The sequence below is a fragment of the Ammodytes marinus genome, assembly GCF_949987685.1.
Source record: "Ammodytes marinus genome assembly, chromosome: 9".
NCBI lineage: Eukaryota > Metazoa > Chordata > Actinopteri > Uranoscopiformes > Ammodytidae > Ammodytes > Ammodytes marinus.
The window spans coordinates 18,840,389-18,860,173 of NC_137213.1; the positions used below are offsets into that span (position 1 = coordinate 18,840,389).

A 19,785-nucleotide genomic window follows, 5' to 3' on the forward strand; every position below is an offset into this window, starting at 1 on the left:
GTTAAGTTGCAGGCCTCACACACACACACACACACACACACACACACACACCACACTCGTACGTGTGTTTTCGTGCATAAACACACTTGTGCGAGCCCGTACAAACACGGTTTTGGGTGTTGGGTCATTTGCATCATTCACTCACTTGGAGTTAAGTCTGAGTGTTTGCAGTGTGTGACTGCACACTCCCCCAACTTTACTGTCCAGTGACGAGCTTTCCAGACACAAGCACACAGCAATACATTATTTTTTGCGTGACAGAATCATTTTGTGAAAATTTTGTTCCCGTGTTCGTTTGTGTGTATTTGTGCATCTATGCAAAGGTATTGTGTCAAAGGAGAAGAGGCGCTTTTTCTTTTTTCATTTTTACTACATTGATGATGCAATCGACATTTAATTCCTTAACATATACATGAAATTACATTTTTGGACACAGCTAGGTTGTCAGTTGTTTTTGACAGAAACTTGATGCTTGAATACAGGCATTAACATCGTCTGACTTTTGAGCATCAGTTATGTTCAGTTTTGAAAATAACCTCCAGCTCCTCATACATGTTCATATCAGTTCTGAAATTCTTGTTGCTTACACCTTCTTTTCTTTTCTTTTGCATGTCAAATTAAGTAGAACCTGACCAACAGTTCTAGAAATCATGATATTTCTTGAATGAAATCCTAATTCAAAGCAAAAAATAAAGATCTTAAAGCTTAAAGTTTATGCTAATGTTGGCATCTGAGTTTATTTTAAATTACTTTTAGAACTAAGAAAAATCTAAATATTGAGTCTGTATTCAAACTGAGATAAGTTCATTTATACTGCCATGACAAAGTATTGCGTGTGTGTGAAAGAGCTCAGCATGTATTGTTTCAGTGATATTGCCATCATTTCTTTCATCATTTCTAATTTTCAAAAGATTAATAACAGCATATAAGCCAGAGGAATTCATTTGGCTAGTTATCCAACTCTATAGTGCAGACACAAGAGATGCAAAACATTTCTCAACAGTTTTACTGCACTGAAATCACCGGGATATTATGCAACTTAAAAACCAAACTGTAGATTTTCAGGAAAGAGAAAAAACACAGCTAACAAGTGTTTTATTTCAAATGGACGATTCAGTCTATGCTTTAAATGTAGGCTATATCATTCGATTGATGCCAGACACACACTGTTAAATGCATCAGAGGACAGGGTGCTTTCATGTCCACCAATGCAGGCGTCATTGAAGAAAAGGAGAGGGAACATTTTGTCTTTGGATTTCTTTCTGTCTCCGGCTTTTAGCTGTTTTGAGTTCATAAACCGCTCTGACTTAATCACAGTGGATAGATTTGGAAACAGCAAACAGTAACAGTCAGGTGACTGCCAATATGTGTGTGTGTGTGTGTGTGTGTGTGTGTGTGTGTGTGTGTGCGTGTGTGCGTGTGTGCGTGTGTGCGTGCGTGCGTGCGTGCGTGCGTGCGTGCGTGCGTGCGTGCGTGCGTGCGTGCGTGCGTGCGTGTGTCACAGTGAAAGTGTTGTTATATTTGACAAACATACAAAATAACGTGCTCGACTCCCAATGAAAAACAAAAAACTGGGTACTAGATCCTTAACAAGCAGAAAATTATATATTTTGTTACATTTGACACAATTACATGTTTAATCTTATTATATTCAATAGAAGGATACTTTGACCTACAACTCTTAGATCGTCAGGGAAAGTTCCCCCACTTCCTGTGCCAAACACTTCCTGTCCACAAACAAACAGTCAACAGAAGGAACAATTCCGTCCTCTTCACGTCACTGACCCTGGACAAACTTATCCCATTATCTTGTGCGTGTAATAACTCCGTCCGGCCCTGACTTGTGTTATAAAAAGGTCAGAGCAGGGATTCTGTGTTCCTGCCTTTCTGTTATGTCAGCTAACACTACATTGGCTCACTTTTGAAAATTGTTCCTTGCCTGATTCGGAACAATGGACATACATGGATATCGTGGTTACATAATCTCTTTCATTGGCACATAAAGAGGTTGACATATTGGCTCTGTTTTTATTGGGTGTGAAATGATATAGGGACTGAAAGGTTATTGTTTGTGTTGCTATTCATAAGTTCTTTGTGAAATAATAGCAGCTGAACTCTACTTTTAAATCCTGTGTTTCTTTGTTGAAAGCTGTGCTGAGGAACTACTGCACGTATGCAGTGTGAAGCCATCTCCCTCATGTTTTTTTAACAAGGAGGCAAACAGCATGCAGTTTACCTGAAATCTGCTGCCAACTCAGTAGTTGTACCATTGTATCAGTTAAAGCTCCCATATTATACACTTTTCGGTTCTATTATACACCATATTATATGGTCTTAGTGGTTTTTGAGGTCAGAAACGAGGAGAATTCTGACTGGAGTATATTGGGGGGGGAGGGGTGGGGGTTTCAGAAAGGGGGAGAGTGAGAAAAGGAGAGATTGTTATTTTTTAAAATATTTTGGCAGTCTCTAGGCACACCGTGGACCCATGGATATGTTAGAACACATTTAAAAAGTGCATTTAGCATAATATGTGACCTTTAAAGGAATAGTTAATCATTTTGGCAAATGTACATATTGGCTGTCTGGCAGAGAGTTAGATGAAAAAATGGACACCACCATCGTCTCTCTCTAAGGCAACATTCTGCTGGTTAGGTTAGCTTAGCTTAGCATAAAGACTGGAAACTTGGGGGGAAAATTTGAGCTTCAAAGACACTGTTTCTCGCATTCTGGCGATTTTATAAACACAAAATTAGTTGTTCAAATCATTGTGCACTTTCACATTTTAGCCAAAGAAGGAAAGGATTGCTCCCTTCATCTTCACTAACATTTAAGTAAAAAATAGACAGGAGAAAATTCAATGTGCCGCTACAGTCTTTGGCCTCCGACAGCCAGATACAGAAATTTCAAGGTGGAGTTTTCCTTCATGTTGAGGTGATCATTCTTTTACTAGTCCGACATTAGTTCTGGAATGTGTGGCTAGCTTTCAGGATTCTTACTGTTACAATATGTGTTGTTATGGTAGTTTCAGAGTGGAAAAAGTAAGTGGATCAGTTTACCCCACAGCTGGGGTAAAGTGAGCCACATGAGAACTTTTTCAAAACAATCATATTTTCACTGCCCTTTGTCTTGAAAAAATTCTGCTAATGCCCATTTCTAGGAAACATCCTGAATTAATGGGAAATGTGTAAATTTGAGTGATAAATCATTTTAGCTCCCTTAGAGGAGAGCAAATGTAAAAAGTGGCTCAGATTACCCCGTTCTCCCCTATATATATATATATATATTTATTTATATATTTTAAGAGTAGGTGGGGCTTCGTCCAACGTGCCCCTAATGACCAGTCGCCACTGGTAGTGTAGTGTAATAAAACCACTGTTTTCAGACGGTTTTTATTTGTTGCCCTTAAGCAAATGCCAGGCATCCAGCGTAAAATAGAGAAGGTAAAAAATAAATAAATAATTGTCCGACTCATAATCCTCTGTAAAACTTCAAATTCAACCAACCCGATTGTTTCCAGCTTTAATGCTAAGCTAACTGTCTGTAGCTACTGAATGTAGCTCTGTACTTATTATTATATTGTAAAGGCACAAAAGAGAGATTGTTCTATAATTCTTACTTCTACCATTTTTTAAAGATGATACTAATTGTCAGAGGAAATGAGAGGAAGGGCAAGACAAACACAGTGGTGGTTCTCCCTCTGTGTGTGAGAGGCCTAAAGGCAGCTTTCATTCCAGATTATACATTAAGTCACATTCAAAAGATGTCACTGTGAAATTGCTCCAAGAGTTCTTTCAAATTCTTCTTATGTGGTTTAGATTTACCAGCCCAGCAGTTCATCCCTGGGTTCACTTTGTTCTGTGTGTTCAGGGCTGTGTGTTGAGCTTCAGGGTGTGGACGCTCGGCTGCTGGTGTGAACTTTGTGGTCTCACTGAGCCAATGCTAATCCTTGTTTGCTCCAGAACGTCTTTCATGTGTCGTACAGTATAGGTCTTAAAGGTGCAGGGTGTAGAGGGGATTGGCGTTTTGTTGAACAGACTTGGTCGAAATGGAATATAATATTCTTTAGGGCGGCTTTGGCGAAGCAATTCGGCGGTCGTCCACTGGGTTGCAAGGTTGGTGGTTTGATCCCCCGCCTCCCCGCCACATGTCGAAGTGTCCCTGGGCAAGACACTGAACCATAAATTGCTCCCGATAGTTAGCTTGCACCCTGTGTGGTAGCTCCTGCGGTCGGTGTATGAATGTGTGTGTGATTGGGTGAATGTGTACAAAACAATAAGCCCTTTGGGTCTGTGAAAAACCAGGGAAACGCGCTATATTAGTGAATTCCATTTACAATTTAAGTATGTTTTATTTAGTTACCTAAGAATGAGTGCTTTATATCTACATACTGTAGGAGCCGGGGTATCCTCCATGGAGGCTGCCATGTTGCACCACCATGTAGAAAGACTTGAAGGTCACTGTAACTTATTTAAATTCTCAGAACAGAGCGTTGCAATCTAGAACTTTCACCACTAGATGATGCCAAAATACTGCTATATTACACACTGGCTGTACCTTTAAACGCCACGGCAGGAAATAAAAAGTTTCAGTTCAACATTTTTCTTCTTCTGACTTCCTCCAACTGCTTTCAACACACTCATTGGCACGTAATAGAAACCATTTCGAATGATCTAAAGGAAATACACACAGATCTAGGATACATGTGTAATAAATCCTCTTTATGCCTTCTTTTAAATCTTTTGGCTAAGCCTGGCCTGCGAGTCGGCTCTGGTGTGGCGAATTCTACCTCTGGTTTTGTCACAGCAAAGGCCTGGGAATGATGAATGAAGGTTCAGATGACAGCTTGCCCTGGTTTACAGGCCCCTCTCTCTCTCTCTCTCTCTCTCTCTCTCTCTCTCTCTCTCTGTCGCTCTTGCAGTGTCTCTCTCTCTCTCTCTCTCTCTCTCTCTCTCTCTCTCTCTCTCTCTCTCTCTCTCGCCGTCTCTGGCTCTGCCCCGTAGCTCCTGTATTTTAATGCTCCCCAGATGGGAATGACGTTGCCGTGACAGGCGGTGACGCAGGCGGGGTGTCGAGTAACAGGGCCACTGACAGGTTACCATTAATCACACACTTCTTACACGCCAGGCACTTACAAAAAAACATGAGGGAGATGGCTTCACACTGCATACGTGCAGTAGTTCCTCAGCACGGCTTTCAACAAAGCAACACAGGACTTAAAAAAAATGCCGTAACACACCTGTTTTTACCCATTCTATTTCTTTATTTTTTTGTATTTTTTTTTAGTATTAAGTATTAAGTATTCAGGTGCGGGAGCCATGATGCCAATTTTTGATAGATTGTGTTTCAGCTCGCTTCTTTAATGTTTAAATGTGTCTCACCGATAGGAAGTGGTGGTACTTCAATTTTATCTCTAGACTTTCAGTGCTGTCCTATGATAATATGATCAGTGGGTATTATCCTGGTTTTACAAAACTCTTGCTTAAATCAATGATTCCAAGCAAATTGTTATTACCAATGTGTTACGTGTGAATGTCGATAGTTAGCCTGCTATCGGTGTATGAATGTGTGTGTGAATGGTAATGTGGGAAATGAAAACAGGTCTCCCTTGCAAAAGAGTCTTCGGTCTCAATTTTATTAAATAACAATGGAACACTTTTCATTCATCTATTTGAACTTTTGATTTGTAACCTTGAATACATGTTTATCAATATCACAAACATATATCCCTTATATTGTGATATGCACGTTGTTTATCATCTATAAAATGTCAGAAAATAGTTTAGTCCCTTGTTTTTAAATGCCATTGCTGATGAGTACTTTGTTGATGGGACTAATCACGGAAATGGACTGTTTCTGCTTTACAGTGTATGTCAATTGTCTACAGTGGAATATCCAGCTCTTGCAATCTCACCAAAATCCCAGTAGAGGGAGCCTGTCCATAGATGGACTACATACAGTACATCCACTTCACTTCTCCAGACCAGCTCCTTCTCTACACACATCAACCATCACTCACCCAACAAGTTTATCTGGTTTATTATTGAACAACACCCTCCCACTCAACAGGATTATAAAGAAACACACACACACACACACACACACACACACACACACACACACACACACACACACACACACACACACACACACACACACACACACACACACTCACACTCACACACAAAAAAACACTTTGTGCTGGTTATTTTTGTCACTTGTGGCTGAGAAAGGCTGAGAGAGAGTAGGGTGTCAGGGACAGAGAGAAGAGGTGGGTGGGTGCGACTGGCTGGCATGTGAAAAGACATGAAAACAATAGAGGTGTATTTTGAAGACCAGCCGTCCAAACAGCCGCAATGCTCCTGTGGGAGCTTCCTGTCCGCACAGTGTGCACGCTTTGCTCTGAACACTGACCTCTGACCTCTTAAAAAACACAAAACCAAACGCCTATGTCGACATAATTACTTCACGTTGTGTAAAGTGTTTGTTAAAAGACCATGCACACAAAGTATTTCGGGCTCAAACTCGAAGCACATTTGCACCCCAATGTGTATTTTACATAGATCTAATATATAAAATAGTAGAATTTGTCACTGGGGGTAATTCCATTAATCCATATGAAAACAATTTGAATTAAAAAAACAGTGGTCTGTTGTTTGTTATAGAGCTTCTGTGATAATTTGCACGTTCATCCCAACACTCGTGCACCAACACTAGTTTAAGTGTTATCTGTTTAAGTGTAATCTGGTTATTCAGATCCTCATTTGGGTTACCCTGGCAACAACTACTCCCAGTTTTCATTTTTATTGGAGTCTGTTTTTTTATGTGCATATAAACCTGAGGGAGTTCATTGTGATTGTACTATTGGGAATCATGTGAGGTATATTGATGTATAGCGCAAACACAAATACAATACTAGTGTGTGTGTGTGTGTGTGTGTGTGTGTGTGTGTATGTGTGTGTGTGTGTGTGTGTGTGTGTATGGTAAATAGTCCTGCGTCATGTGTGGGTCAGGACACGACAAGTCACTCCCCTGAGAAGAGAGAGAGGAGAAAAACAGAGAAGTGAAATAGCAGCGAGGGAAAGACGTGGGCGATATTTTGATCCGTGAGCTAAATTTAGCTCAGCATGGGCTTGAAATAGAAACCTCCCCATAAATATTCATGAATGGGTGGAAGAATCTGCTGCTCTGCGATGCAGAGGGAGACGGGGGAGGGCTCCATGTTCTACCTGAACCTCTATTTTTAGTCGCATTGCTGTATCTCTCTGTCTATTCCGCATGCGTGCGGAGGCTAAATTTAGCTGCATAGAGGCAGAGAACGGGATGCAGACCCAAAAATAGAAATTACAAAGCACCGAGGACAGCAGCCAGGGTGCAGTGTCATTTTGGAGGACAAAACACAAAAAAAGAGTAGTGATTAAGAATGGGTGAAGCTTGGAGCAACATGTTTAATGGTACAGGTGTGATGTGTGTGCATTGTATGTGTGTATTGCAGCACATTATAGACATAACACACGTGGGAAATAGTTTGAATTCCTAATTTTTTCTGTCAAAAGTATAATTTATCCTCACACGTTCAGAAACACACACACACACATACACACACACACACACACACACACACACACACACACACACACACACACACATTTGTGAAATGCACACATCGCACCAACTCAAGTCACACTAGCCCATTCACACAGTGTATACATACAGATAGGACTGTGTCTCAGACCAGGCTGAACTTTTGTTTTACCCCTTGCCCGCTTTCATCCGACTCTCCTCTCCTCTCCTCTCCTCTCCTCTCCTCTCCTCTCCTCTCCTCTCCTCTCCTCTCCTCTCCTCTCCTCTCCTCTCCTCTCCTCTCATCTCCTCCACTCGGCTATGTATAGTGCTGTCAGAGTGAATGGAGCGATGGGGGCTCCTGCTCTGCCGGTGTTACATAACAGCCAGTAACACACCAACATCTTGTCGTCGTCATGCGGCATCCTAGGAGGGTATAGCACTGGAGGTAAAAGAGAGAGAGGGCAATGAATGGGATGTTTACACACTGCATCTGGTGCATAGCTGCTAGGGTACTGTAATGCTGCAAATGCTATTTAAACCGCAAATTAACTATTTTTAGGATGGAAAGGCTAGTCCACCACTTTGTTCCAGACTGAAATATCTAAACTACTAGAAGATGGATTGATGTGAAATTTGGTAAGGACATTCACATGGTCCAAAAAGGATGAATTATAATATCCTTGGCGATGCACCTGATTTTTCATTTTCCACCACCATGAGGTTGACATTTGTGGTTTTCAGTCAAAAATATCCACAGCTATTGGTTGCCATTATACATTTGGAAACAGACATTCTCCTCAGGACGAATTGCAATAACTGTGGTGATCCCTGAGTGTATTTATTATCCTGGTGTGTTCTGGTCTTGAATTATATTTTGGTGTGTTTTGTTATTTCCCAGATTTATCATCAACAGACATCGCCCCAGCATAAAAACCCCTGCACCCCTAACTTACAATTTTTTTTTGTTTCCCTTGCGTTCCAGGGATTTTTTTTATCCTTGAATATCATTTCCACTGCAGTGTTTATTTGAAAAAGATTGGGTGTACATCTCAGCCTTCTTCCCTTCCACAATAAAAAAAAAATCCTCTGCGTTCTGCAGTAATGGTTGTTTTTGCTAAATCCTGGATTTTTCTACTCTGGAGTTCCTCAAACTGTTTAGAAAAAGGAGACGCGTTCCCAAAACAGAGTCTCTCCAGGTCCACGCGTCAGCTGGTAGGGGCTGTGGGAAAATCCAGACGTGGATCAAGGCAGAGACGTGCCCAGACTGTGTAAGGGAAGCACCCGTCAGCTGCCTTGATTCTAGTGTTTTTCTTTCCGTAGTGTGATCGTTTTTTGATCAGGAGGAAGTCCTACGCACCTGAGCGCAGAGGCTATTTATAGACTCTCACACTCACATGACCCCCGCGTCAATACTCTGATGCCACTCTTATCCCTGCTGCTTACTCACAGCCACACAGGCCCACTCTGGATGTTCACACACACAATTCACAAGCATGACAACAAGCACGTATACTCTTCACACCTTTAACAAAGTGCTCATCATGTTGTCTATGTTATAACTGCCTTTTTTTCCAGGCTTACTTTTTATTTCAAGTAAAAAGCAAGGCAAGTGTATTTATAAAGCGCAATTCAGACAAAAGGCAATTCAAAGTGCTTTCCAGGGGCATACAATACATCAATATTAGACATTAGAAATTCCATTTACAGTACATACCATGGATGTATTATCAGAGTTTCTGTTTTTTTCCGCAACATATGCAGAGACATGTCATTAGTTTAATGTGAAAGGCTTTGTGGAGTCACTTGTCTTGATGGTCAGCCACCTTCTATTGTAGGAGAGTCAACGCCTTGCAGCCATTGGTCTGTGGCTCTCAACACCCCCATATTGTGCAAATGTGAAGCTCATTTTAGTCTACATTGTTATATCGGTGTGAAAACTGCATTCTTACATATTTCACACCGTCATTCCCTTTTTGTCAACGTCCTATAATTGTCATTTTTAGCTATTATTGTGGTCTTTACAGGTTTATAATGGGTATACTTCCTTCTAAAGGCCTTTGCACACCGGGCGCGACGCGAATAAACGCAACGTAAAAGCGAATGTTTTGAAATGTGAATTTTGTCGCGTCTCACTTTAAGAAGCGACGTCCCAGAAAAATCGAACTCAGTTCGAAAAAATTAAAAACGCAAATTCGCGATGCGAAATGACGGCGCTGGTGTGGAAGCTTGTATTGACTCTGTATACGTTCGTTAATTAACGGATTAATCGCACGAATAAAACGCGCCCGGTGTGCAAAGGCCTTAAATCACACTATTTCCAGTTGAAGAGATAAAAATGGCTCAATGCTGTTACAGAGTGATATAGTGATAAGGGCTTGTGATATTTTGAATGTTAGAGTATTGTGTTATCTATTCCTTTTCTCTCCATCATTGTTCTTAGAGATGACCCATCCTACCAATTGGAGTAGATACCGGGGGTCTCTGTATTGTTCTGTCAACCTCAATTATTCTGAGTCTATTGCACCAACTGAAATATGTCAGTCTATGGATCATCCTTCATTGATCCATTTATTTGTGTCAAAATCACATTTGTATTGCCTGCTACACTCACTGAAACTAGTTTAGGTACACCTGTTCAATGGCTTATAAAAACCAAAAGCTAATCAGCCAATCACATGGCAGCAATTTAATGCATTTATGCATTTAGACATGGTCAAGACAATGTACTGGTTTAGGTGACTTTGAACATGGCATGGTTGATGGTGCACGGCAGGATGGATTCATGTTGTTTACACCAAATTCTGAACCTGCCATCTGAATGTCGCAACTGAAATCGAGACTTATCAGACCAGGTATGATTTTTCAAACTTCTATTGTCCAATATTGGTGATCCTGTGTGAATTGTAGCCTCATTTTCCTGTTTTTAGCTGACAGGAGTGGCACCCGAAGCAGTCTTCTGTTGCTGTAGCCCATCTGCTTCAAGGTTGGTCATGTTTTGCGTTCAGAGATGGTATTCTGCATACCCTGGTTGTAACGAGTGGTTATTTGAGTTAATGTTGCCTTTCTATCATCTCAAACTAGTATGCCCATCCTCCACTGACCTCTGACTTCAACAAGGCATTTTACGTCCACACAAATGCCTCTCACTGGATATGTTTTCTTTTTCGGACCATTCTCTGTAAACCCTAGAGATGGTTGTGCGTGTAAATCCCAGTAGATCAGCAGTTTCTGAAATACTCAGACCAGCCCTTCTGGCACCCTCAACATTGCCATGTTCAAAGTCACTTAAAACCCCTTTCTTCCCCATTCTGTTGCTTGGTTTTAACCTCAATAAATTGTTCCTTCCAGTTCTACATGCCTAAATGCATTGAGTTTCTACCACGAGATTGGCTGATAAGTTATACAGTATGTGTTAACAAGAAAATAAACCGCTGTACCTAATAAAGTGGCCGGTGAGTGTATGTTCTAGTGGTACGAGTGTCTTTATAGGACTTTGGATGTTTGTTTTATTCTCCTTTCATGCTGTGAAAAAAAGATATACATTTATATCCATTAAATGTGTCTTGAGTCATCTCACCTTATTATATACCTCCACCCTTCTCTCTTGTCTTCTCAGTTTTGATGTGGAGAATGGATTGTCGGTGGGACGCAGCCCCCTGGACCCCCAGGCTAGCCCTGGCTCTGGTCTGGTCCTACAGGCCAACTTCCCTCACAGCCAGCGGCGGGAATCCTTCCTCTACCGCTCCGACTCTGACTTTGACCTCTCACCCAAAGGTCCCTCCAGGAACTCCTCTACTGCCAGTGACCTGTGAGTTCATGTCCAACTCAGGTCTAGGTTGCGTGCTTACTCTTTTGTGCGCTTTGTATTTTGATGTATTTAAAGCTGTTATTACACACGTTTGCTTGTGTTTGACAAAAATCCTACAAAGACCATTGAGGAAATACACACTATCAAGAGTAGGTTCTGTTGCATTTCTTATCCCAATCTTTCAGTTTCACACTAGCCCAAAGGTGGAATGAAAACATGCCGTGTCCTTAACAAGCCACAGTCAGATCAACAGTTAGATCCCCAGTGCTGAAAAAGCCAAAATAGTACTATGTTATTTTTTATTTATGTTACTTATTTTTTTAGCTGTTTGTGTTTGCAGTCTGACCCTCAAACAGCCCCCCTCGACACTTCAAACTGTCTAAACACCTTTAAGTTTGTAAAGTGAGCAGTCACAGGTCTCCTCATCGCCTCTTGCCTTTCTGTTTTTGAAGGGAAGAAAGCTTGAAGCACTGGGAAGTCAACTGGTTGTCATCTCGGTGAGAAGAATTTGCAAAAACAAAAATTAGATTTTTAAAACACTGCCTCTGTCCCCTTGAAGCCCTCTCCTGCATTCTCCAACCACCAACACCTCTCCCTCCTGACAGAATGACTAAATGTCACTTCACCTATGAACCCTCGTTGGACACCCCTTCCCCTTAAACACCCAGTTCTGTTTAGTTTGCTTTTGCATGTGATGCTTAATTAGAGACGAAAAAGTATAATAACACACCCTGTGTTTTTATTTACTTGTGGCTTCATCCAGTGTATACTTATCATCCCTCCACCTCCCCCAATCTGCTTCCTCACCAACCTTATGAAGCGCAGTGCATGACATATTCGTTTCCTGACATGGCTACATATTAACAGAGCGATGACAAAGGGAGTGTTGAATTAGGATATCTGACAACTAAAAGTGGATCCCGAGATGAATGTGCAGTTTGGTTGCTATTTATATATTTATTTCTAACAAAGTAATTTCAACACTTTTTTTTTTTAGATGAATTATTCAAATTTAGGAGCTTATAGACTGGTCCTCTTTTCAGTGTTTCGGGTCTCTGTCTAATGCCTTTCCCTCCTGTTTACTCTGTCCTGTAATTGCAGACACACAGAAGACATGATTGTCACACCATTTGCACAGGTGAGTCGTCCGAACCCTTTCCATTCAGCCAGAAAAAAATGTGCAACATGCTCAAAAAGTAACAAATAGTAACATACAAAATGTAAATCAAGTTCACTTGTTTGCTAGAGACAGCAGGTCTTAAAAAAAAAACTGCAATAAACTCCAGATGGTGCGAGGCCTGGCTTCACTGCCTCATTGGAACAGCCCCTCAGCACTATGTTGGCACCGCGACAGCATCAGGCATCCCGCCGCCGCTCCCCAGCTCTTGCGTGGGATGTGCGTCACACTTGTACTCACTTTACACAATAAAAAAAAAAGTGGCGAATCCAATACTGCTGGATCATGCTGTTAAAATTTGCACTCTGGCTGTTAAAGGCTGCTACGCGGGTCAGGCCTGGACACCGGATACTCTGTGGTGCTTTCTATGTGTGCTGAGTCAGTGTTTGGCTACAGGTGGAGTGACAGACGTGACATCAGAATCGGTGATGCCATCAAAACATGAGCCAGGGAGAGAGAAGGGAATGAAGGACTAAAAAGCCACAGCATCCTGTTTCAGGGGCTCGTCTGGGATTCATTTTAGCAAAGCACTTGATGTAGTTCAATATGAATCTAGTGAAGGCTTGTGCAAGTATTAGAGGCTGTGAATGAGGTGACATCTGTGGTTTCATTGCATCCCAGAAAATGTACCTACGTCACATTTGGCGGTCTCGTAAACATTCGTTCACTCTCTTGCTCCCCATCTTGTAGGTCCTAGCCAGCCTGAGGACTGTCCGAAGTAACTTTGCCGTCATAACCAACCAGCAAGATCGCACAGCAAGCAAGTAGGTCCTTAGAAAAATGTCCTTGGATTATTGACAATTTTGTCTAGCGATCCTACTATAACACCTGACAAATATATTCACTCTGTACTTGAGCTACAGTATGACTTTAGCTTGCTCACTTTGGGTGGTCTCTGTCTACAGGACGCGATCCTCAGGTAGCAACCCACCATCCATGTGCAAGACCAGCCTGGCAGGTCAGTACTGGTTTGAGAATGGGCTCATATACATCCCATTATCAACAATAGTAAGTGAATGTAATTCACAAATACAAGAAATACAGTGGTCAAAGTATCAGTTACACAATTGTAAGACTACTAAAAATCTTGTGTGTAAGTTTTTTCTTTAAAATATGCTTCATATCAATTGTGAAATTACTGGAGAAAATGTCCCTCACAAGTATGTATTTTATTATTAGATTTTCATAATAGATTATGTAATGTGTAATGTGTAATACATACTGATTAAATTAACATGACATTCCTTCAATCTTTTTTTTTAAATGTGAATGCTCTTTAGGATCTGAATCCATCCCATAATGCCTTGCTGTGTTTATATCTGGTACAGAGGAGCCTCACCAGCAGCTGTCCATAGAGACTCTAGATGAGCTGGACTGGTGTCTGGAACAACTGGAGACGCTGAAAACCCGACACTCTGTCAGCGAGATGGCTTCCAACAAGGTACCTTGGACGTAACATGTGGCGCTAAATACACGACAAGCAGCCTGGTACACTGAACTTACACTAAACACACACACTGTTCAGGTTATTGTCAGAACAGCCAGGTTTAGGGGAAGGTCGTGGTGCACTCACTCTAATCTGTACTGTGATTCACCCCCCTAAGGTAGTCAGACTTACCAGACTCCATGAATGTTGTTACAAGTAGATGACCATGTACTCAACACTGACTTGTACACTAAAAAAAAAATCATTTACAATTCAAAGTTACATTGAAATATTTTAACGTGTGCCGCAATTGACCAGAGATCAATTTTAGCTCCTGGTCGTTAAAATATCCATACATATCGAGCAGTTCCCTCCAACCCCCCTGTTGTTCTCGGACATCACTGCAACTGCTGCTTCAGATGAGAAATTAATAGCCATGATTCAACTTTTAAATGAATAAAATTGCATTGGTCCGTCAGCATTTTTCTTTTATTAGAGCGAAGAATGAAAGCAATTCATAAGAATGAATGTTCTACAGCCCAACTTAGAGTAGGCCCGACACTATGTGGATTGTGTGCAATGCACCGTAAGTGTAGTTCACCTCCCCTGATCCCTAAACATGTCTGAAAGCTCACTGGTATGGAGAATCCATCAGGAAAATATGAATAGAAGATGGGCGTATTCCATGAATGGGCCGGGGTTGTTTTCATGCACGCAAATAGAGACTAGACACGCAGACACACTCTTCCCCCTACTAATGTGCAGGGAAATGTGAATTAGGCAGTGGGAGAGCTGGAGATTTAACGGCATCCCCCCTCCCATCCCTTCTCTCTCATCCATTCCTCCACCGTTTATCTGTCTCCTCCCATCCTCAGACAGGAGCCACTGCGATCATGTGATTCCATGATTAGCCCGCCCACACGTCACACACACACACACCCGTTACATGTACACACACTTCTTCCCATCACATACACATATACTCATGTACAAAAACCCTCCTTGCCTCCCGTCGCACATGTTGCCTGCATGGATGCCTTTACTATTACACACGCCTGGCTCACGTGGTGGAGGCGCTGGTTTTGGTGGGAGGCCACCCCCCTGTTGCTGCATATAAGTCAATGAGCAGCTTCAGTCAGTGGGGGAGAAATATCCACGGTAGCACTTGGGAACAAAAGAAGGCACGTGGGAAGCCGAAGTGAACATTATTTCCGTGTGGCTAGCACAACTAACGAACAGTTACTTTTAAAGTACGTTGTTTAATTACCCCTGAAAATGTCTATACGGAGGAGTCAGGTATCTCTGGACCACAGAGAAATGTACAGTATGTCTATGGTTTAGGAAATTGTCATTAAGCTTTATTCAGAATGCTTTTCATTACACCACCACTTTTTGGGTGATAATATGAAAACAAATAAACTGTGACTTCCTGTCACTTAATATCATAACAACATATAGATGTTCAGCTCGTCACCAAAATGTGCCATTGAAGCATTCTTCTATTTAATTTGGGTTTATTTCCACACATCAAGGTATTATTGTCTTTATTCTAAGGCAGCCTGCTCTGTGTTTACGTTTGTGTCAAATATTTTGTGAACTGTTTATGATCATATTCATCATGATAATGGTCGATGTTGCCACATCTTAATGGTACGTGGTGTTCTGTTCTTATTTTTAACAACATGAATGACCCCCCCCCCCTCCAACACACACACATCCATTGAAAGCTTTTCCTTCATATTTTCTTCAAACTTGGTGCACATGGTGTCTCACGATTCCTCCGCCTCCGACACGAACTGCCCTGCCCACTTTGTTCATCTCCCGTCCAATGAGGGCCGGGGTCTTCCCCAACCTCTGCTGCAGCAGGTGCCTGATTGGCTGCTATTCTTAGGCATTTTTTGAAAGAGGAGGGGATTAGAGTACCTCGTTCTCCCTCTGTTTACACACACACAGGAGCAGGCAGTAACCGAGTGAATGAGGGAGAGTCACAGGGATGGAGTGATGGAGTGTGGCTCCTCGCATGCCACAGCATCCCGTCGGCTGTGCTTCTGCTCTCTTGCTCTTCCACGGACCTCTGAGCAGTTATTTTGCCCCCTTCATCTGCTCAGCCCGACTGATGAAAGCTTTCTTCAGCACTAACCAGCGGACTGTCTGCTTGCAATGGATTTTTTGCTCATGCAAGCAATATAGGAGCACAAAGTGTTCCCCGCTGTAGTCGCTAGAGCGGCCAGAAAGCTCAGCTGTCTCGCTTAGTTTTTGTTTATTTTGCTCCCATGCTTGACTTTGCGCTGAAATGCCAGAAGTGAGTTATTCCCTCACCGTGTCGTGGATGTTCATTCAGGTAAGTAGAGGCGAGGGATGAGCGGGGTTGGAAGGGGGGGGGGGGGGGGTGAAACTGCTGGAGGCTCACATGTTGCTTGTTTTGTGAATGACTGTGAAGGAGTGGACAGATGTTATTCCAGATGAGACAGTGCACTTTCTCTGAGATTCCACACCGCTGCAGATTAGATTAGTAGATTTCAGCATCAATAGACACGATGAGAACATGCATAGTCTGCGGCTTGTGTTTGGTTGCAGGCTACTACTCGTAAAATCAGCCATGCACTTTACTATATCCAATCATCTCAGCTGCACTGTGTGTGACGTGATACACACACACACACACACACACACACACACACACACACACACACACACACACACACACACACAAACACATGTGCATGCTTTTTGTTGGTGTTGCTTTAATGGGCTGCCTCTGTTTGAATTAGTTTGTTCAATAAAATGTGTGTGATCAAACTTATGAATATTTGTGTGTGTGTGTTTGTCTTTCCAGTTCAAGAGGATGCTGAACCGGGAGCTCACCCAGCTGTCAGAAACAAGCCGTTCGGGGAACCAGGTGTCTGAGTTTATCTCTAGCACCTTCCTGGGTAAAAACTCCTTGACTTTGTACAATCCACAACATTAAGGGAGGGCACACGCTGCGGTGCTAATACTTTATATGTCTCTCATCTGACAGAGAAGCCACATGACATGGACATCATGTCCACCCCAACCAAGGAGAAGGAGAAGGACAAGGACAAGAAGACGGCCCATGTCCCAGATCAGCGGTGTGAAGAAGGCCACCCACAGCCCCAGCCTCGCCCCCTCCACCATCCCTCGCTTTGGGGTCAACGCCAGCCAGGAAGGTCTGCTAGCCAGGGTGAGAGAGCTAGTTTAACACATCGTTCAAATGATCCTGCATTGTTTTTGTTAATATATTCTCCCTTTGCACTGTAGATTTCAATGGTATATGTTTGTGCTTATTGTCTACTGGCAGGAGTTGGAGGACATAAACAGATGGGGCATTGACATCTTTAAGGTCTCCGAGTATTCAGGGAATCGCCCACTGACGGTCACCATGTACTCCATCTTCCAGGTAACACATCTCAGCAATACTGTACAGTTCTCCAACAAGAGTAGGATCCTGCATAACTTCGAAATGATTAGTAGTAAGTGAAAAGGATCAAGCTAGTAAACGAATGAGTAAAACTATGAAATTATTCTTCACCTAAGCTGACCTGGTGTCTGTTGTGCTCCGGCTCTGCCTGCTACTATAGGAACGTGATCTCCTCAAGTCCTTTAAGATCCCAGCCAACACTTTTGTTACCTTTATGATGACTCTGGAGGATCACTATCATGCGGACGTGGCCTACCACAACAGCATCCATGCCGCAGACGTAGTCCAGTCCACACATGTCCTGCTGTCCACCCCTGCTCTGGAGGTAAACAAAACACTCTAGTTCACTCCGAGAGAAAAAGAGCAGATACAAACTCTTATTATTGTTAAAGGATCTGTACATGTCATGTCACGTCAAGCATCCACACACTCATATTGACTGTCCCTGTCTTCCTCTCCTGTCGTCCAAAGGCTGTGTTTACTGATCTGGAGATCCTCGCCGCTCTGTTTGCCAGCGCCATCCATGATGTGGATCACCCCGGAGTTTCCAATCAGTTTCTCATTAACACCAGTGAGTTTGCATAGCTCCACCGGGATTATGTGAATTGTGCGTGGGTGCGCTGAGTGTATATATGATTAAGATGAGGTGCCTGTAATCACGCGTCTGTGAAGAAATTGGGATTTTGTATGAATGTGCTTCCCCTTTAAGTAGTTTGCAGTGCTGTGTGTAAACTTTTAAAAATTTGTTTTCCGCTTTCAGACTCAGAGCTCGCCCTGATGTACAATGACTCGTCGGTTCTGGAGAATCATCACCTAGCTGTTGGTTTTAAGCTTCTGCAGGAAGACAACTGCGACATCTTCCAGAACCTCAGCAAAAAGCAGAGACAGTCGCTGCGCAAAATGGTGATTGATATGGTAAGAAAAGCTCGGTGGAACCCTTAAGATTGTAGACATAGTTCTGTTCTTGCCTCAGTTCAGTAATTGGGTTTGACTTACCGGTATTGAAACAACAACACAACATTGTGTTTTATTCAAATATTTTATTTGTATTTTATTTATTTATTTCTTACCCTACAGGTGCTGGCAACAGACATGTCTAAACACATGAACCTACTGGCTGACCTGAAAACCATGGTGGAAACCAAGAAAGTCACCAGTCTGGGAGTCCTTCTGCTGGACAACTACTCAGACCGCATACAGGTGATAACAGTTCTCCTGTGTGGTTGTTGTTTGACTGGCCAATATTTTTGGATTACCAATTAATAATGTTACCAAGTGTAATATGGAAGGTGTCAAACTCAGAAAGAATTATAAGTTTGCCTCAAGGCTACACAGTGTTTTATGGTTTATCAGATGAGTCTGCAACTCAGTTTCCCTGCTATTATTTAACATGTGTTCAGCAGAAACACAACTTTAAACCAGTCCTAATGTTTCTCTGTGTATCTGCTAACACTTTGCCATAAGCACTTAATAAAGTGTTTACAAGTGACGAAAAATCAATGAATGCTGCTAAGCACTTTATAGTATTGAGCTTGGGTATCAATACATTTCACTTCATGGTGAAACCATGGGTGAAACAGAACAACCAGAAAAGCTCAAAGTAAAAATGTTGTGAAGGTATTTTTTCTTTTTCATTTGATATTAAAATATCTATCTGCGAGGAACTTTTTAATATTTCTGTAACAGTCACATTTTTTCTCTGATAATCATAAATGACATGTAACAGCAAATGAGACCATCAGTGAAAAGAATGCTATTTTTATATAATTTTTCTTAATGCCTTTGTCATGGATACGCTCACCCAGGAGCTGGAGTCATAAAACACTACCGCTTTTGTCCAAAGGGGCAGCTAGAATTAACACCAACCGAAAAGTTCCTTGTTGTTAACAAAGTTCTCTTTTGTCAACGCAGGTCCTTCAGAACATGGTGCACTGCGCAGACCTCAGCAACCCCACCAAGCCTCTTGAGCTGTACCGGCAGTGGACCGACCGCATCATGGTGGAGTTTTTCACCCAGGGCGACCGGGAGAGAGACAAGGGCATGGAGATCAGCCCCATGTGTGACAAACAAAATGCCTCGATAGAGAAGAACCAGGTACAGAATAAAAGTCACAAAAATCTACTGTTAAATCGAGATGTTCAAGTATTCAGTATGTCACAAACCGATAAAAAGAAGGAATCCTTATAGAGATATAATAAGGCTGTTATGTGTACAACTATAAGTGGCTGGTATTACATCTACAGTGCCCACCATCTCCATCATTGTGTCCTTGAGCAAGGAACTTAACCCCAAAACTGCTTCAGGGGCGCTGTACTATGGCTGACTGTGCGCGATGAGGATCCCCTTCTGGAGTGTTGTGTATTGTGAGGCGG

The 19,785-nt window shown here is 42.2% G+C and overlaps 1 protein-coding gene across 1 annotated transcript in view; it reads left to right on the forward strand.

The window, feature by feature from the left end:
* Positions 1–19,785, forward strand: part of pde4ca (phosphodiesterase 4C, cAMP-specific a) — a gene marked incomplete at its 5' end in the record, with an annotated part of 37,246 nt that overhangs the window by 13,830 nt on the left and 3,631 nt on the right. The window contains 15 exon segments of the mRNA XM_080034407.1: positions 11,180–11,371; positions 11,824–11,868; positions 12,473–12,509; positions 13,239–13,312; positions 13,454–13,506; positions 13,877–13,989; positions 16,811–16,904; positions 16,994–17,061; positions 17,063–17,176; positions 17,294–17,392; positions 17,574–17,738; positions 17,885–17,984; positions 18,174–18,328; positions 18,491–18,613; positions 19,325–19,507. Coding sequence (XP_079890533.1) covers positions 11,180–11,371; positions 11,824–11,868; positions 12,473–12,509; positions 13,239–13,312; positions 13,454–13,506; positions 13,877–13,989; positions 16,811–16,904; positions 16,994–17,061; positions 17,063–17,176; positions 17,294–17,392; positions 17,574–17,738; positions 17,885–17,984; positions 18,174–18,328; positions 18,491–18,613; positions 19,325–19,507 — 1,615 coding nt within the window.